Source organism: Cervus elaphus, chromosome X (assembly GCF_910594005.1).
Source record: "Cervus elaphus chromosome X, mCerEla1.1, whole genome shotgun sequence".
In the NCBI taxonomy this organism is placed as follows: domain Eukaryota; kingdom Metazoa; phylum Chordata; class Mammalia; order Artiodactyla; family Cervidae; genus Cervus; species Cervus elaphus.
The window spans coordinates 159,259,774-159,280,502 of NC_057848.1; the positions used below are offsets into that span (position 1 = coordinate 159,259,774).

The 20,729-nt window shown below is 44.4% G+C and overlaps 1 protein-coding gene across 1 annotated transcript in view; it reads right to left on the bottom strand.

Moving 5' to 3' along the window:
- Window positions 1–1,078, bottom strand: part of TXLNG (taxilin gamma) — a 45,067-nt gene extending 43,989 nt beyond the window's left edge. The window contains exon 1 of the mRNA XM_043895400.1: window positions 930–1,078. Within this exon, the coding sequence (XP_043751335.1) occupies window positions 930–1,031 (102 nt within the window). The 5' untranslated portion in view covers window positions 1,032–1,078. The remainder of the gene's footprint in view (window positions 1–929) is intronic.
- Window positions 1,079–20,729: the final 19,651 nt, after the last annotated feature.

The window sequence follows — 20,729 nt, forward strand, 5'->3', positions numbered from 1 at the left end:
TTTCCTGTATCCAGGGAGACATTGAAAACTCCTTGACGTGAGTCAAGTAAGGCAGGGGGAACCGTCCAGCGCAACTCCCAGATTAAGAGAGACCAAAGGCCAATGTAGGGGAAGCGCTCCACTGTCCGCTCACCGGGTGGGGTGGGGGGTAAATAAAGTAAGAAAAGGGGGAGAAATATAGGGGGAAGGAGGGCTGCATTGGGAAGACCGGCTATCCGCGATGTTCCTCCCAAGTCTGCGGGACCCAGGTCCTCCAGCATCTTCTTCCCACCGCCCGCCCCACGTGCAGCCAAGCCCTTGGCACCGGGACACTGGCCCCGGGGCCTGGGTCCTGGGGGCCGAGCGGCCGCGCTCGCCAGCCCGCGCACTGGCGCGGGAGAAGGGGGGCGCAGCGCAGCCCCGGATCCCGCGCCGTTATCTTACTGCGCAACAGCCTTGCCCGCGCCGCTGGGACGCACCCCGCAGCGCGCCCCGCGCACCTGCCGGGCGCGAGGAGGGCGAGTCCGTGACCCCCGGCAGCCCCTCGACGGTGGTGCCCAGCGCTAGGAGCACGGGAAGCACGCGGAGGGCGGGGGCTGGGAGAGGGAACACCTGGTGCCCGGGGCCCCGCGACGCCGGCCGCACGTGGCTGTCACACCTGGCGCGCCCCCGCCAAGCACCCCTTCCCCCTCTCACCAGGGTACGCCCCCTGCCCTGTCTCCCGCCTCCGCCGCGCGCCTCCAGTCCCCAACCATCAGCCCTCCCACCCCACCCATCCTGGTTTCACTCTGCCCACCTGCTCCCACTGTCGTCACCCCCGGGACCGGAGAGGGCCGGATGTTCGCCCCATGGCTAAAAGGTAACCCGAGAGAGTGAAGAGGTGGACCCCGAAACAGCTAGCCCCAGCATTTCCCCGGCCCGGCAATAAGGCGGGCAGCCCCCACACTGACCTTCTGCCGCGGGCTGCGTCGCCGTCCGCCCCGTCCGGCCTCAATTGCCTCCTCGGCGCCGCCGCCTCTTCCCCGCGCAGCCTCCTCTACCCGCGTCGCCATGAGGTGACGGCAGCAGCCAAACAAGCGGCCCGACAAGGGGCACGGAACCTCTCAGGGCCTCGAGCCCCGCCCCTGAACCCCTCCGCCAATCGCCGCATACAGGGCTCCCACGTGACCGGAGGAGGTTGGCCCCCGAGGGGACAGAACGGGATGGGGGTAGGGAACACTGAAGCAGGGGCTGGGCTTCTGCAGGGCCGAAGGGCGAACAGAGGCCGCGCGAGTCTGCGCGGAGGGGGAAAGGGACTCTGGAGCGGACTACAAGTCCCAGCAGGCAGCGCGGCCACGGCTCGCAGACCCGGATCAGTATTGAAGCGTAATGCGGCGTTCCGAAATGGGGGAGCCACTGTGCTGTGTATGCAGCCTCCTGGGATTTGTAGTTTGCTAGGAGAGATGTACCGGTACCTGTATTATCCTACGGGAAAAGTTCAGAAATATTTCAGTGTTTGGGAAGGAGCGGGATCGGGGACACATTGTTGTGCTTTTGTTTTGGTTGCTCTTTTTCGGAACTGAGCCCGAGTGATTGGAGGATGAGAGAAAATACTTCGTGACTTTCAAGGCAGAAGAGTTGTAATGGCTTTCAGAATTTGCCGTTTCTGGCTCGGACACCTGTCCCGAGTTCTGCCCCTCCTCCAGAGCTTTCAGCACCGCCTACCGATCCCGAGCTCCTGCTCGATGGGAGCTGCGTCATATTCGCCTTGGCTGAACCTCCCTGGCTTCTAGCACAGTTCTCCATCAACCCTTAGTTGGCGCTCAATACACATTGAACGTACTCCGCTTTTTCCCCCAGTCGTTTCGTTACTGAATATTTTTTAGCAGGCTCGGTTTGCTGAGTCCATTTTTTTTTTTCTTGATGAAATTGGGGCGGGGATGGAGTTTTTCTCAGAAGTACTCCCTATTTATATCTGATGGAACCAGATGTCCAATGACCAAGCTTCTTGATAGTCACAGACTGTCATGAAATCCTGACATGTTGCCTTAAATAATGCATTATGAAAATTTGTGTAAATCGTATGCTATTTTTTATGAGAGAATACAAAGCAGTGGTTGCAGGCCCCAGAGATTTAATAACTTGCGTGAGAATAAATTTCAATATTGGGGGAATTCCTTCTATTAATTTTAATTATTTCTGTGAATTTTGGGGAAAGTACCATTATTTTACTTCATAGGCAGAACACCTCAGTCCAGCTTTGAGATTTCAAAACTAGAACAACAGATAATTAACCTAGACTCTATATAAAAATGCCTAGAGTATATAAAGCTGATGGCTTCAGCCACTATGCATCACTTTCTGAAAAGCAAAAGTCCCAGCGAGATGCAGAATAAATCTATCGGTAATGCTGCTTCTAACTCACATGGGGAATTGAGTGTTAAAACAGACTGCAGTTAATTTATGGTACAGGAGAACACCATGCAGCTACTAAAAAGATAAACACTTCTTATTTTTATTTTTTATAAGCATTTTTTAAATTGACCTAGAAAATCTACATAGCACAGTAAGCTTTTAAAAAATCCATTTTAAATAGAATTGCCTGTAGGTTTATAAAGAGATGTTTAGAAGGACATTAATCAAAATGTTAATAATGTTTTTCCCTGGGAGGTGAAACTTGGGAGTATTTTTACTTCATGATTTTCTGTATTGTTTGAAAATACAATATTGAAAAAGCTGGCTTAAAACTCAACATTCAAAAAACTAAGATCATGGCATCTGATCCCATCCCTTCATGGTAAATAGATGGGGAAACAATGAAAACAGTGTCAGACTTTATTTTCTTGGGCTCCAAAATTACTGCAGATGGTGACTGCAGCCATGAAATTAAAAGACGCTTGCTCCTTGGAAGAAAAGCTATGACAAACCTAGACAGCATACTAAAAAGCAGAGACATTACTTTGTCAATCAAAGCTATGGTTTTTCCAATAGTCATGTATGGATGTGAGAGTTGGACTGTAAAGAAAGCTGATTGTTGAAAAATTGATGCTTTTGGTGTTGGAGAAGACTCTTGAGAGTCCCTTGGACAGCAAGGAGATCCGACCAGTCTATCCTAAAGGAAATCAGTCCTGAATATTCATTGGAAGGACTGATGCTGAAGCTGAAACTCCAATACTTTGGCCACCTGATATGGAGAACTGACTCATTGGAAAAAACCCTGATGCTGGGAAAGATTGAAGGTGGGAGGAGAAGGGGACGACAGAGGATGAGATGGCTGGATGGCATCACCAACTCGATGGACATGAGTTTGAACAAGCTCCAGGAGTTGGTGATGGACAGGGAAACCTGGTTTCTGCAGCCCAAGGGGTCACAAAGAATCGGACGCAACTGAATGACTAAACTGAACTGATATATGGAACAAAAAAAAAAAAACCAATAGTTATCTTTATTAAGAAAACAAAAGGACTATGCAAAAAAAAAAAAAAAAAAGGACTATGCAAGTGACCTCAAGTCCTAAGAGGAATGAAAAATAGCTTATTGTATTTGTTTTAGTTGGTGGTGGTGGTTTAGTCGCTAAGTTGTGTCTGACTTTTGCGATCCCGTGGACTGTAGCCTGCCAGGCTCCATGCCAGAATCCATGGAATTCTCCAGGCAAGAATACTGGAGTGGGTTACCATTTCCTTCTCCAGAGGATCTTTCCGACCCAGGAATTGAACCCAGGTCTCCTGAATTGCAGGCGGATTCTTTACTGATTGAGCTACAAGGGAAGCCCTTTGTCTTAGTTATATACATTCTTATTTCAAAGGGATTTGGAAGGCTTGTAAACGTACACATGATATGCCATGACATACATATGTGTGTGGAGATACAGATATATGTCATATCATTCATTTATATGCAAATAGAAAGGGAGAGAAAGAAATGAGAAGAAAGTGAAAATGATAAAAGGATTGGGAAAAATAAGATGAAGTCATGGGTGAGTTGATTACATGAAATACATGCCTTGTCCACAAGCTAGAGGTAAGCCAAATTTTTATTTTGAGCTTCTTGACAGCTGAGAAAAGAGGGAAACACAATTTACAGAGTGATTCACAACATATAAAAAAATAAAAGCAAACTGGGTGCTCAAGAGAAACATAGCTATTATGGCTCCAGTGAGAAATATGAATTTCAGAGGTCTGCTTCTTATAGCGTCTTTAATGGAGGTGATAGCGTTTTTAAAATCTGTCCGCAAATTCCTAAATGCTCCTCTCTTCAAAAGGTGGAGTCTACCAAAAAAAAAGAAAAGAAAAAAGGTGGAGCCTGATTCCTCTATTCTAGCAAGCGGGCCATGCTTAGTGATCCATTTCTAAGGAGAACAACTTAGCAGAAGGAAGAGAGAAAGAATAGCTTCTGCCTGGCTCTCTGGGTCTCAGATCACTCTCTTCTTCCTTGGGGCAGACTAACCTGATTTTTTATAGACCCCTTCTTTGTTTACAATTTTATCTTAAATGCTTTCAAAGATATTACTGCCAAGCCTTAACCCAAGCTCTGTAAAGCACGATCCTCTGCTGAAATCATTTTTGAGGTTATGTTTTCAGTTTTCAAGAGCTATCATTTCAATTAAAAAAACAAAAGAGCTATCATTTCTTTATTTCCAAGTCTTTAAGAGGCATCCCACGTTCTGTCTGCATTAATTATTCTTATGTTTCTGCTCAAGGACTTATTGTTTCGATTAAGAAGTGTTCCTGCCAGAAAGGTGAAGGTACAAGAAAAACAGTTCCTCAGCAGTAGGGGGTATTCTCCCCTCCTCCTCCCTAAAGGCTATGCATTTACCTGAATAGGGGCTCACTTATTCAGATGCTTCCCTTGTCTCAGACAAAAAAGAATCTGCCTGCAATGCAGGAGACCTGGGTTTGATCCCTGGGTGGGGAAGATCCCCTGGAGAAGGGAATGGCTACCCACTCCAGTGGGGCTTCCCCAGTGGCTCAGCAGTAAAGAATCTGCCTGCAATCCCTGAGTAAGGAAGATCTCCTGGAGGAGGGCATGGCAACCCACTCCAGTATTCTTGCATGGCGAATTCCATGGACAGAATCCTGGCGGGCTACAGTCCATGGGATTGCAAAGAGTCTGACAGGGCTGAGCGAAAAACACTATTCAGATGCTAACAACAACCAAGAGCCTGAGGCAGGGAGTTCTCAAGAGTAGTAAACTCAATGATGCTCCCAGTAATGTCTTGTTAAGAGGTCAATTTGCACGATTCTGTTGGCCTTACAGCCAGGATCAGGGAACTGGAACCCTCAGAGTTCATAGCTGGACACAGGGCTATTTAGAGGTTTGGCCTGTAGTATTACTCCTTAGGGAACAGACTTCAGATGGCTAGGTTCTCATACCCTGTAAATGCAAGGTTAAAGAGACACAAATTTTAAGCAATGCACATGTCTTGAGTATTATTAATTTCACCACTGTTAGCCCATTACTGACACCCATCATACTGGCTAACACGTTACTAATTTCACCAATGAAAATCCGTTTCTAACCTTCATTTCACTACTTAGCAAAGTCTCTGCTGTTGATTGAGCTATGGCTAACAGAAACATTTGCAGTAGCTAGACTCCCTGATTAACATAGCCAACTACCCCTGGTGTGTGACATCCTGAGTGGGGTCATTGCTAGCTCTTAGTTTTACACACACACAAGCTACCACTACTACACTGTCTTTGCTGGCAGTAAATTAACAGACCTTGTCATACCCTATAATATGATCAAAGGTACTGACAAATCTCAAGAAGCACTGTATCTCATCAGAAGAGTGGAAACCTAGAAAAGGGGGAGTCAGTGAGGCCAGGTTGGCAAAGCCCATTCAAGCAATGGGAAAGAGAGAATCTTGGTCAGAAAAGAGAAGTACAAAAATAAAGGCTCCATTTCCAAGGCTATCCCTCGTGTGAGGAGAGAAGCCCCAACATTGAAATCTAATGCCTCTTAACAGGGAGAATTGTTTTGATTTCTTGCTCACCAAACAACCTTCCCATTAGCATGTGTCTCTGTGTGCGACTCTGACTCCAGAGAGAGACAGAATGGAGACGTGTGTAGTCGACTGAGGAAAGAAATGCAAACCTAACTGTGGCATCTCAGTCCCCAACCAGGGACCAAACCCCAGCCCTGTCAGTGAAAATGCAGAATCCTAACCATTAGGTGGCCAGAGAACTCCCCCAAATTATGTTTTATTTGGCAAACTCACTGAGGACTCGAGCCCGGGAAGCAGGCTCTTAGTTCTCAGAGACTGCTCCAGAAAGGTAAGGGGGCAGGGGAGTTACCTGGTGGACCAGTGGTTGGGACTCCATGCTTCCACTGCAGGGGGCACAGGTTCAATCCCTGGTTGGAGAACTAAGGGATCTAAGGGAACTAAGATCCTGTAAGCCACCCAGTGGGGCAAAAAAGAGGTCAGGGAGGAGCCAGAGTATACAGGAAGTTCTTTGCTGAGAAAAAAATACGTAGTCAACCATCAGAACATCCAAAGATTACTGCTAATCACAAAAACACACATCTCAAGTTAATGATTTTAGTATGGGAAGATGCAAGAGTCTGAGCCCATTGAAATCATTCCTATGATATACACTTTAACTATCTGGGGACAGTATCCTATTTTTCTCCATCCTGAATCCACTCAGGGCCCACCCTCAGGGCGACGGCGGTGGCTGGTAGCTTCATGGTCTCAACATCCTTTGTTTACTGAAATGGCAGGCAGCATTCTCTGTCCACAGCATACGTTTGCATTCAGTGAGATGCTTCCATTGCTCATTATTAATAAAGGGACATTTTGACTTTGTAAATAAGGCCTGAGAGCCATATTCTGGAGACAGTGCCTTCTGGGAGTGTGTTTGTAAGCCCCCTGAGCACTCAGAATATTTTGGGTGCTCCTGTTTTGCAACTTGAGCACACTGTACTTCCCACACCAGGCCAGTCCTACTCTGCAGTACAAGGGACTTGGTTTTTGTTTTGTTTTTTGGCTTGCGGGATCTCTGTTCCCCTGCCAGAAATTGAACCTGGCCCCAGCAGTGAAAGCCTAGAATCATAACTAACCACTAGACCACCAGGGAACTCCCTTGAGTTGTTTCTTTTTAGGGCTTGTTGAATGGACTCCCCCCAGCCAAGTGGTAAATGAAGTGAAGGCAGGGGCTGTGCTCATGAAATGCCTATATTCCCAGCACCCAGCAGAATGCCTGGCTCAGAGAAAGCCCTCAATACATACTTTTTGAGAAAAAGAGCCTCTGAATGGTAAAAATGCACTGACCACTCGGTTCTCTGAACCTATAGAGATGAGGGCCAAACCTCCAACTGCCCAGGTGATATCCTTTCTTGCGACCTCTCAGAGAGTTTCCTGTACTGAGAACAGCTCAGGCAGCCACGGGACCAAGATCATCCCAGGGTAAATGGTGGCAACGGAAAGTTTTCATTCAATAGTTAAGCATTTACCGAGCGCCCACTACATTCTACTGCATTGCGTAAATGCTCAGTCGCTAAGTCTTGTCCGACTCTTTGCGGCCCCATGCACTGTAGCCTGCCAGCTTCTTCTGTCCATGGGATGTCCTGGGCAGGAATACTGGAGTGGGTTGCCGTTTTCTTCTCCAGGGGATCTGCCCGACTCAGGGGTGGAACTTGTGTCTCCTGCATTGGCAGGTGGGTTCTTTACCACTGAGTCACCTGGGAAGCCCACCTACTACATTCTGAGTCCTTAATTAGACACCAGGCATATCACAATTTAGAGCAAGCACTCTCAGGCCAACAATGGAGAGTGATAACAAACAGTAAAATAATTCATCTGTAGTAATCTATATGGAATAGAATCTTTAAAAAAGTGGGTATATGTGTATGTAAACTGACTCAGTGTACAGCACAAACTAACACATTGTAAATCAACTATATTCCAATAAAGAAAATTTAAAAGAAAAACTAACATAACTCAGAAGGCAGAGGTATTATTGCAAAGTAACATCTTGAGCATTATTTTCTACTGGTGGAGGGGAAGTTTAAGGAAGATTTAAAGTGACATCTGAGCCATATCTTGAAGGATCAACAGGTGTTAAAGTAACCATGCTAGTTTGACTTGTCTACCTCAGAGTATTTTCAGAGAAAGGAAAGCTCCTACCAACCTTTAAAATAGTCAAGGGTATTATTTCAATGAAAGAGTTGAATTTCATGTTTCTTGCACACTATTGGGGTTGCAGGTAGTGCAAAGCAGTATCTGCCTTTCTGTAGAACAAAGAGGTTATTGTTTGATTCGATTACCCAATACTGTCCTTGGGTGCTCAGCCTGATTTTAGTGTTTATAGGAATTTGGCCAATTTCAGCATTTGCTTCACTTCAACATTTCTGGCAGACACTGTAAGATTTTAGAAACGTTATTATAGCCAGCTTGCTCAGGCATACTGATGGCTGGCTGTGGAGGGTACGATTAGATTGGCACATGCTGGGGTGCCAACTCCGGACGGGACAGGATACTTCAAATAAAAACTCTTGTCCTGTCTGGAATATTGGGAGAGAGTACATGCATTTGAAAAACTCAAATACACATGTTGCATATACAGGCTTCATGAATTTTGCTCTGATTTATTTCCACAAGTCTCGGCCAGAATTACAGACTTTCAAGGAAATGAAAACTATATGTATAAAGACAATGGTAAAGACAAATACAAAATACTTGTGAGGTTAGGCGCTATTGAAGGTCTCAATATAAAATGTCCTGGAGAAAATATGTATGACTTGAAATACTATCCTTCTTCATCAGTGTTTTCTAAAGTTGGTCCAAAACCACGGTTTCAAACTCTCCTAGGATGATAAGATGCAGATTCCAGGCCTCCTTCTAAGGTCTAATTTGGAGAAGATTGGCATATTTAGGGATATTTGTCTTCCCATCCATGAATGTATTAGTATAGTATATATTTCTTTTATTTAGGTGCGCTTTAATATTTCCTTCTATGGCATATACAGCTTTTGTCAGGTTTATTCCTAGCTACCTTATATTTTTTGCATGCTAAGTTGCTTCAGTCATGTCCAACTCTTTGTGGCCCTATGAACTGTAGCCCACCGGACTCCTTTATTAAAATAAAAATATTAGAATGAAAGATTTCATTAAGCTAAGATTTCAATAAGCTATAAAGCGAATACAATGAATAACTAACTGTAGTTGATGTATCAATCATGTCCTGTCAAAAGGCAGAAGTAAAAATTATTTTCATAAGCAAAGTTTAATATAAAGAATGGCTAACCCATGTATTGGAGAGCTGAAAAGGCAAAATGAAAACCCTAAGATAGCAATTGCTAAAAAAAACAGCTATGGCCTCTAGAACCGGATTAAAAAAAGAGAGAGAGGTTGGTGTTATTAAGAATGACAAAAACAACAAAGATTTGCTGTATAGCACAGGAAACTATATTCAGTATCTTGTCAGAAACTATAGTGGAACAGAATCACAAAAAAAGAGAATTTATATATGTACATATATGCGCATAACCAAGCTAGGCTTCAGCAGTATGTAAGCTGAGAACTTCCAGATGTACAAGCTGGAATTAGAAAAGGCAGAGAAACCAGAGACCAAATTGCAGCATCCATTGGATCATAGAGAAAGAAAGGGAATTGCAGAAAAACATCTACTTCTGCTTCATTGACTATGCTAAAGCCTTTGACTGTGTGGATCATAATAAACTGTGGAAAATTCTTAAAGAAATGGGAATATCAGACCACCTTACCTGTCTCCTTAGAAACCTGTTGTATGCAGGTCAAGAAGCAACAGTTAGAACTGGACATGGAACAATGGACTGGTTCCAAATTGGGAAAGGAATACAACAAGGCTGTATGTTGTCACCCTGCTTATTGAACTTATATCCAGAACACACCATGCAAAATGCCGGGCTGGATGAAGCACAAGCTGGAATCAAGATTGCTGGGAGAAATATCAACAACCTTAGATATGATATGCAGGTGACACCACTCTAATGACAGAAAGTAAAGAGGAACTAAAGAGCCTCTTAATGAAAGTGAAAGAGAGTGAAAACGCTGGCTTTAAAACTCAACATTCAAAAAACTAAGATCATGGCATCTGGTCCCATCACTTCATGGCAAATAGATGGGGAAAGAATGGAAACAGTGACAGACTTTACTTTCTTGGGCTACAAAATCACTGCGGATGGTGACTGCAGCCATGAAATTAAAAGACACTTGCTCCTTGGAAGAAAAGCTATGACCAACCTAGACAGCATTCTAAAAAGCAGAGAGATTACTTTGCCAACAAAGGTCCATCTAGTCAAACCTATTGTTTTTCCAGTAGTCATGTATGGTGTGAGAGTTGGACTGTAAAGAAAGCTGAGCACTGAAGAATTGATGCTTTTGAACTGTGGTGTTGGAGAAGACTCTTGAGAGTCCCTTGGACTGCAAGGAAATCCAACCAGACAATCCTAAAGGAAATCAGTCCTGAATATTCATTGGAAGGACTGATGTTGAAGCTGAAGCTCCAATACTTTGGCCACCTGATGCAAAGAGACAACTCATTGGAAAAGACCCTGGTGCTGGGAAAGATTGAAGGCAGGAGGAGAAGGGGATGACAGAGGATGAGATGGTTGGATGGCATCACTGACACAATGGATGTGCGTTTGAGCAAACTCTTGGAAGATAGCGAAGGACAGGGAAACCTGGCGTGCTGCAGTCAATGGGGTTGCAGAGTCGGACACGACTTAGTGACTAAACACCAACGTGCATAACTGAATCACTTTGCTCTACACCTGAATCTAACACAATATTGTAAATCAACTCTACTTCAACAAAAGAAAATAAAAAGAAACAAACAGACAAAAAAGCTGACAAAACTTAGAGGAGGAACCCAGATCTCTAAAGAGGGGGTGCTGTCGATGCCAGGGTCTTTGAGGACACCGTGGTGAGGTTGGTTCAGGAGAAAAGCTGTAAGAGGGAATCAGTGGCAACCACTGAAGGCGTTACAACCAAAAGACGGCTGCTGAGTTTATGCTTACAAAACTGAGAAACAAGTCTCTTTTCTGCTTCAGCCTGCCCTCTAGCACTTCCCAGTGGCAGGACCTAACAGGAAAAAGCAGGCCAAGGAGAAGGGCAGGGCATGGCAGCTCCAGAGAAAAGCTTCACGACCAGTGCAGTTGCCCAACTTCAGCTCCAGGGGGGCTTCTGTGGTGTCAGTGGCCCGAATGACAGAGGGACCTATTTACAGTGTCATTATCCATGCTAAATTTCTAAAAATAATTTCTTAGTATCATTGGCTATCCAGTTCATTTTCAAATTTACCCTATTGTCTCAAGGGTGTATAGAGCGTAAGTATATATCTAATATCACATACTATATTTTTTAATTTGTTGATGTGAAAGTCACATCACATAAAGTTAGCTACTTTAAAGTGAGCAATTCAGTAGCATTGGGTACGTTCACAATATTGTGCAACCACCACCTCTATCTAGTTTGAAAACATTTCTATCCCTCCAAAATAAAACCCTTTACCCAGTAAGCAATTTCTCCCCATTCCTCTGCTCTCCCAACTACCAATCTTCCTTCTGTCTGAATATTTGATATAAATGCAATCATGCAATATGTGACCTTTTCTCAGGCTTGTTTCACTCAGCACACTGTATACAAATTTTTATATATGTGTATATATATATATATATATATATATAATTTTAAAAGTACCATTCATGTTGGAAAGGCAGCTGGCAGTGACTGTAACCCTTTATCATTCTAATATTAATAAGATTTCTCTTTTATTTATTTTTTTTTCATTTATTTTTATTAGTTGGAGGCTAATTACTTCACAACATTGCAGTGGGTTTTGTCATACATTGACATGAATGGAGCTCTTTTATTTTTTGATCAGTCAGTGTTTCACTGAGTCTAATTTTGGTTTATATTCATGCATTCATTTCTACTATCTTTTTTATTCTTTCTAGTTTGGTTGATCTGTAATGAAATTGCCTTATTGATGTTTCATATTCTGAAAGCAATATATATACTACAGATGGCCAAAATGCACATGCAAAGATGATTCACAACACTAATTATTAGAGGAATACAATTCAAAACTACAGTAAGGTTCTACCTCACCCTGGTGAGAATGGCCATCATCAAAAAATCTACAACAGTAAATGCTGGAGAGGGCGTTCAGAAAAGGGAACCCTTCTACACTGTTGGTGAAAATGCAAATTGGTACAGTCATTATGGAGAATAGTATGGAGGTTCCTTAAAAAACTAAAAACAAAAAAAACAAAACTAAAAATACAGCTACCATATGACCCAGCAATCCTAGTCCTCAGAATATATCCAGAAAAAAACCATAATTCAAAAGCATACAGGCACCCAATGTTCATTGCAGCACTATTTACAATAGCCAGGACATGGAAGCAACCTAAATGTCCATTAACAGAGGAATGGATAAAGCAGATGTGGTACATATACACAATTAAATATTACTTAGCCATTAAAAAAAAAGGAAAATAATGCCATTTGCAGCAATATGGATGGACCTAGAGATTGTCATACTGAGTGAAGGAAGTCAGACACAGAAAGACAAGTATCATGTGATATCGCTGATATGTGGACTCAAAAAACAGGGTACAAATGCACTTATTTATAAAACAGAGGTCGAGTCATAGATATAGAAAAGAAAGTATGGTTACCAGGGGATGGGGGGGAGTCAACTGAGAGAATGGGATTGATATATACATACTATTATATATATATCTTTTTTTGCCCACACCACACAGCATGTGGAACTTCCCTCAACTAGGGATTGAACCCATACCCCCTGCAGTGGACGTGCAGTGTCTTAACCACTGGACCACAGAGGAAGTCCCACACTACTATACCTAAGATAGATAACTAATAAGGTGCTACTGTATAGCACAGGGAATTCTATTCAACAGTCTGTAATGGCCTGTATGGGAGAGACTCTAACAAAGAGCGGCTGCCTGGATGTGTGTATATGTGTACGTGAAACTGGCCCATTTTGCTGTGCACCTGAAACTGACGCAACATTGCAAATCAACTCTATTCCAGTAAAAACTAGGATAATGCAAGTGAAAAGCTTTCGGATTAACACAGAGTAAGGAATGATCACCTACCATCTTACTACCAAGACAGAGCCATTATTACCACTGTATTGGACAGCCTTCCATTTTGTCTAGATACACCAGTGGTAGGACAAGCATGCATTTTTTTCAACTTTTTTTTTAATAGCAAAATATACACAACACAAAATTGACCATTTTAACCATTTAGTAATAGAATATGGTGATTTTGCATCCCTCGTGAATGGGTGAACAGGGAACTGAGTATCAACAGGTCTCAAGGTCCACTGGGAGAAACCAGCCGTCATTTATATGCCTCCTGACGCAAAACACCCACCGCATAAGCTTGTGTCAATGTGATCAAAAGTGAGTGGGATCAAGCCTGGGCATCCAACTGCCAGGTGGCCGGAATACCAAGGGGCTGGGTAGTTACTACTGGAGCTGCACTGTGAGTTTGCAATCAGAGAGCAGCGGAGTTAAAGGGCTAGGGTTCCTCTACAGATAAATTGTAAACAAAAGAGACGGAGGGGAAACTGCAGATAAAACCGACTTAAAGGACACATTTAAAAAAATGGACAAGACTGAACGATACGATACTGTCTCGGCGTGCACATATGGGTGAACCACAAAGAAACCTGATGACCATAGAGGTATCCTGGGGACGGACCGGGTAGTGACTCAGCCAGGATCCTCAGAGGGGATGGGGATGAGGGGGCTGGCAAAGCTCTATTTCTTGATCTGCACTATGGTTACCAGGGTGTTTGCTTGAAAATACTTTATTAAGCTACACATTTGTTTGTGTGTTCTACTTTTCTTTCTTTTCTTTTTTTTTTTGTTTTTTTTCTGCGCGGGACACACACAGGGCAGAGGGTCTACTTTTCTTTCCAAGAAAAAACAAAAGGTTAAAAATAATCAACGGTTTCCAGGAATTCCCTGGCAGTCCAGTGGTTAGAACTTTGAGCGTTCACTGACAGGACCCAGGTTCAATCCCTAGTCAGGGAACTATGATCCCACGTTCCCCTCCACACATCCCCATCTCTCAACTCCCACTATGTGAAAGCCACTAGTCTCATCGCTAAACAGTCTGTTTTACTTGCAACGATAGTTTGGACTAATAGGCTTGGGATTTTTTTTTAAGCTGTTTTAGGATTTTCAGTTTTAGATCATGGTAGAGACTTCTACCTGCCCATTTTGAGATCAATTCTTCCTTAGTAATAGGAATAACCCCAAAGTACTAGTTGGACACATGGACATCACGAATAAGACCGTATTTCCCAGCTTCCGTCGGAGCTGAGGTGGCAAAGTGTCTGCGAGTGGAAACGTAGCGCGGCTGGTTTCTTCTTACAGGACAGCAGGTGGCGCCATTTGTCTCTTGTCCCTTTCCTCCATCCAGACGCTGGGAAGGCAAGTCAATAACCCTTCTAGGCCAGTATCAGTCCAGTCTGACTCTGTGACTCCATAGAGTGTGGCCCACTAGGCTCCTCTGTCCATGGGATTCTCCAAGCAAGAATACTGGAGTGGTTTGCCACTTCCTCCTCCAGGGGATCTTCCCGACCCAGGGATCGAACCTGGGTCTCCCGTATTACAGGTGGATTCTTTACCATTTGAGCCACCAGAGATTCCGCTCTAGGCCAACACACACATGAAAATATGCTCAGCATCACTAATTTTTATTAAGGAAATACAACTCAAAACTACAATGAGATATTATCTCAGGCTTGTTAGAATGATTATTATCAAAAGGCAAAAAAAAAAAAAAAAACAAGTGTTGTTGAGAATGTGGAGAAATGGGAACTCCCATACACTGATCGTGGGATCGTAAATTTGTGCAGCCACTATAGAAAACAGCATGGAGACTCTTTCCAAAATTAAGAACAGAACTACAATACGATCCAGCTATTCCACTTCTGGCTATTAATCTGAAGAATACAAAAACACTAATTTGAAAAGAGATATGCACCCCTATATTCATTGACGGCTTTCCCCGGTGGCTCAGCGGTAAAGAATGCATGAAACACAGGAGGTGAGGGTTCGATCCCTGAGTTGGGAAGATCCCCTGGAGGAGGGCTTGGCAACCCACTGCAGTATTCACGCCTGGAGAATCCCATGGCCAGAGGAGCCTGGCGGGCTACAGTCCATACGGTCATAAGGAGTCAGACAGGACTGAAGCAACTTAGCACGCACACACCCGCCACGGATCAGGAAAGGGAATGCAAACGGAAGTACGCTCTGCCCAAGGCTGATTGACAGTGTTAAGTTATATAACAACAGGAACCCGACAGAGGTAAAGGAAGGAAGATCCCTGCTCAAGAGAATAAATGGTCCAGATTGGAGTAGAGAAAGGCATAAGATTTCTGGAGGGATGTTTCCTGAAGTAATTGAAATGACTAAATTACCTGTGGTGTTGGAATATATTGAAAGTAGACTAACATTTCTAGCAGAGGCTCTGGAAAAGAGTGAGTAACAAGTATATAGAAAATCAAGCAAATAAAAACTAAGACAATTGTTAAGTCAGAAACCAAAAGAAAAGTTGAAGAAGAAAAATAATGTAGGGGGACTTTCCTGGTCCCCCTGGAATCGGCCTTGCAATGTAGATGACTTAGGTTCGATTCCTTGTCAGAGAACTAGGATCCCGCATGTCGTGGAGCAACTAAGCCCAAGAGCCACCTCAGCAAAGGATCCCATGTGCCACAACTAAGGCCAGATGCAGCCAAATAAATATTTTTTTAAAAAAATAAGTAATGTATTCATAGGTCACTTGATGGCTAGCTTGTGAATAATATTCACATGAAATAATGTAAAAAATGAGATTAGATTAACACAATTAGATTAACAAAAACAACTACATCTGGAAGATGGTGATGGGGAAAGGCCTGTGTGCGTGCGCATGTGCGTGTGTGTATGTGTGCTGGAAAAGTTTCCTTAGTTCTTTCTTAATGTTCTCCTTTTCATTTTGTTTTCTCTTTCTGGACTTCTTGTAGCTAGATATGGTACATTCTGGAATGAGCCCCTAATTTTTGTCTTTTCTCTCCCATTTTTCTACCTCTTGTTTTGCTCTGTTTTCTAGAAGACAGTCTCAACTGTATCTTCTAATACTACTTCTAATGACGTTTTGCCCTAGAACATCACATTGCTGCCCCTTCTAATGTAGACACTGTTAGTAGGGAGGATGGAGAGAAATGATACTGGAGAGGGAAGCAGCCTGGCCAGCCACACTTTTATATCTTTGATTATATCCCATATCTCATTCCTGCTATTATTTGTGCCTTCTTCTTTTCTTTGATCAACTCTTTTAAAAACTCATTTTGGCTTCCCGGATTCTTTGTCTTGTATTTCTGCTATGCTTATTTATTCTTTCCTTTTTTGTTGTTGTTGGCCAGACCTCGACCAGGGATTGAACCCTGGACCACGGCAGTGACAACAGCAAATCCTAACCACTAGACCACCAGGGAACTCTTTATCTTTGCTTATTATGAAATCTTTTTGTTAGGGGAAGCACACTGAAACCGCCCACTCTGGCCAGGCACCATAGTAACCATTTGCGTGAGTTACTTTAGACGGAAGGTCCTGGTAAGGAACAGGGAACTACCAACCGCCACCAACTGGGAGAATTCAGGAAAGGTCAAAAGGAGACGTCACAAGTCCTTCCACCTCTAAGAATCCTCCTCGCTGGCATCCATCTTGGCTGAGCAATACGTGCGCCACTAGGAAGGACCCTGAGTCAGAACGATTGACCAAAGACAACCTGGAAATTAATCCCATCACCATTAAAAAAAAAAAAACCAACCCACCACTGCTCCGCCTTTTCAAATCTTTGCTTCGGCAAGACAGAACAGAGGAAATTACACAGCCTCCGGACATAACTGGTTGCCGTGACCCGGAAGTAACCTGGCTGAAAGACTCTCAGCTAGGCTCCAGTGAGGTGGAGACCAGGCACAGCAGAAGCCCAACCGAGAGACAGCTCACGCTCTGGAAGCTGAACTCGAAGGAAACACAGCACAGTGGAAGGAACAAGAAGCCTAGCGTGCTGGAAACCAGTACAGCAAAAATCAGCTCGGCAGAAAGCTCACGCGGCTCAATCTCAGATTCCAGAAGACCTCCGGTTAAGGTAGGAAGTCCTCGCCCCTGTGGCTAGGAGGACATATGACTCACAAAATCTTATTTCCTTTACAATCTCTCGTTTCTTGTTTCCTGGAGCCCCCTGTGAACAGGCAAGCGGCAGTGGGCGCAACTGAGGGACTCTGGCAGGAGCTACCCGTCAGCGTGTCCTGAAGGCTCCACTAACTGCTGTGCCCTGGTAGCTGTTGCCTAAGCGGGTGAGGGCTCTTCTGTCCTTAATCTCCTTTGTGCCAAGGATCAGGCCAATGAAAACTGTGGGCACAGGTCGGGCACTTAGCAGTTTTTCTGGCAGGTTATTAAGGGGGTTCCTCGGCACGTTCTTCCCATTGCTTTTTCCTCCCATCCTTCAGCTCCTCTCCTCATCTATGCCACTGTTTTGAGCAGGTCATCATCTTTCCACTTCCACAGTTCCAAAATTGTGCTTGAAACCATTTACCTAAGATTGGGACGCTGCAGAAAGGACTCAAACCCAACCAAAACCCAAGGTGCCTGGGTTTCAGGACCTAATGAAGCTCAGGTTCTTGATATCTCATTGCAGAAAGAATTCAGTGAGAGACAAAGCGATAGGTAAGAAATGGATTTGTTCAGATTCAGAGAGAAGCACGCTGCACAGAGTGTGGGCCATCACAGAGGGCGAGTGAGGCAGCCATGAAATGTGGTGTGGTTAGTTTTTATGGACTGGGTAATTTCATATGCTAATGAGTGGGAGGGTCATTCCAACAATTGGGAAACCACCCAGTCCTTGATCTTTTGCTAGTGCCTTGGAACTGTCATGGCGCCTCTGGGTGTGTCATAGCTTACAGATTGAGGATCAAGGAGTAAGTTTAGTTGGAGTAAACTTGACTGCCACTTTGGACCCTTTTGATTTTAATTGGTTTATGTTATGTCCTTGGGCTATGTCATTCTTTGAAAAGTTGTGCCCTGCCCCCATCCCTCCTGTTTTATGCTCTTTTCATGAGCACCATCTGGGTCCACAATGTTGTGTCTACAGTCTTCTGGTGGGACAAACCAGAAAATAGCTGGCCCTTGGGAAGAAAATACTGTATAATATCCAATCTCTCTAGAGATTCAGGCCTTCATCTTCCATGTTGCCTACAACATATGTGATAACAACACCTCACAGTGAACCCGCTAGGGCAGGTGACAGGCACACAAATGCCTGCTAGAAGTCCATCTGTTGGTGGCATCCCTTCAAGGGTAATTGGGCTTCCAGGGACAACGTTTGCCACTTTGGAGATTAGCCCTGCAGGCCACTTGTGCCCAAACTCTTACCACCCTTCTCCTAAAGTTGCGAACATACCCCCAGATCAAATCTCCACTCCACTTTTATGAACATCTGGTCTCTTGCCTCATCATTTTGTCCTTAAGCCACTAACTAACTCCGACAACCAGGACCCTGTCCCCTCTTCAGGCAACATACTGCTCCACCCAGCCTATTATTAAAGCACTCTTAATGCCCCTAACAGGACCAGTTAACCCACTCCTTTGTCATTACTTCTGTTATTACCTAGAATAGGTCTATGACAATGAAATGTTTACCATTGGAGACACATTAAATTGTTCTTATGGAGGACTAGAGGAAGAAATCAGTGACTTTTATCACCTTAAGAGAATTAGGCTTGGAGCTATTTTACCAGGTTTCCAGTCTCAAGGCACAGGCTTGGAGTGCTTTACCTCATGGTATCTTCCCATCCGGGATGGACAAACCAGCAATGAGTTAAGATTACAGCCCCTTTAAAAAAAAAAAAAAAAGATTACAGCCCCTTAATCCTACCCAGCACTAGTCACACTGGAGACCTTGGGGATGCCCAGCTCCAACCTGGGGATCCCAGAAGGTTGACCTGCCTCGACCTGCCTAGGGATCTGGTCCCCTGGAGGCTGTCATGCCTCAGCCTGCTCGGAGATCTGCCAGTCCAGGGGTCCCAGGAGGTTGACATGCCTCGACCTGCCCCGGGATTCAATCTCTAGATTTACTTGAGCAATTCTTTGTTTCTGGGGTGGACAGATATTTTCCCACCAGTTTCTGGTGGTCCCTGAGTGTCCTACTCCCTTGTTGGGAAGAGATATACTCACTAAGCTGGGAGCCACCCTTGTGATAAACTTGTGGGAAACTTCTCAGACCCTACAGCTGAAGTGACTTGGACAATATTACCTCAGGGGTTCAGAGATAGCCCCCACCTGTTTTGACAGGCTCTTTGCCGGGATCTCCTAGATCTGGACCTGGGACCAAATGGGAAAATATTGCAATATGTATATGACCTACTAGTCTGCTCCCCAGATGAGGAAAACATCCAACAACATGTGATTAAGGTTCTAAACTTTTTGGCAGAGAGGAGATATAAAGCCTCCCATGCTAAGGCACAGATGGTTAAGACAAAGGTCACTTACACTGGAGTTCAGATGACACATGGGTCTAGGAGGCTGTCCTCCAAATGAGTACAAGGAATCCTGCAGTTGCCTTCCCCCACGGCTTGAAAACAATTGTGAGCTTTCCTGGGGCTAACCGGGTATTGTAGAATCTGGATACCCAGCTATGGTCTAACCTCTGAGCCCTTATATGAAAGCTTCAAGGGACAGGATGATTCAATCCCATTGACAAGGGGAACTCCTCCAAAGGAGGCAAAGGCTACAGGAAAAGAAGCCTTAACTCAAGCACCCACCTTGAGATTGCCAGACCTGGAAAAAGCATTCCAACTATATGTCCACAAAAAGGAAGGAATAGCCTTGGGAGTCTTAACTCAAAGGTTGGGACCCAAGTCCCAGCCAGTAGCTTACTTATCCAAGAGGCTAGACCCAACCACCCAAGTTTGGCCTCCCTACCTTCGAAATCCTGCAGCTATTGCAGTCCTGATAGAAGATGATTTAAAACTCTCTTGGGTGCAAACTAATTTTATTAGCCACCAAGCGAAACAACTCCTGAATGAGAGAGGCCACTTAATGGATGTCTGATCAAAAGATCGTCAGATATCAAGTAGTGCTGGTGGAAAACCCAGGTCTGATTATATTCCCTTGTGAGGTTCCTAACCCAGCTACTCTTCTGCCTACCCCAAGGGCTCTCTCCCCATTCACTCTTGCCTAGAAACTTTGGACCATTGGATGAAACCCCGAGACAGATTGTCAGAAGATCTTCTGACGAATCCTGAAGAAATCTGGTACACTGATGGAAGCAGTGTTATCTTAGATGGAAAAAGAAGAGCTGGATATGCAGTAGTCTCCAATTTTGAGGCTACAGATGCTAAACCTTTGCCACCAGATGCTCCAGCCTAATTGGCTGAGCTCATAGCTCTGACTTGAGCTTTAGAGCTGGGAAAAGTAAAAACAACAGCCATTTATACTGACTCCAAGTATGCCTTTCTGGTGCTACATGCACATGCTGCTATTTGGAAAGAAAGAGGCCACCTGACCACCCGACGGTCCCCAATCAAGTATGGTGATCAAATCCTTAGTTTCTTGGAGGCAGTCCATCTGCCCACTGAGTTTTCAGTCTCCCACTGTAAAGGACACCAAAAACGGAGCACAGAAGTGGCATGAGGGAACCAAGCAGCTGATCAGGCAGCTAAGAGAGCAGCATTACAGAACAGTGACCTAGTAGGGGC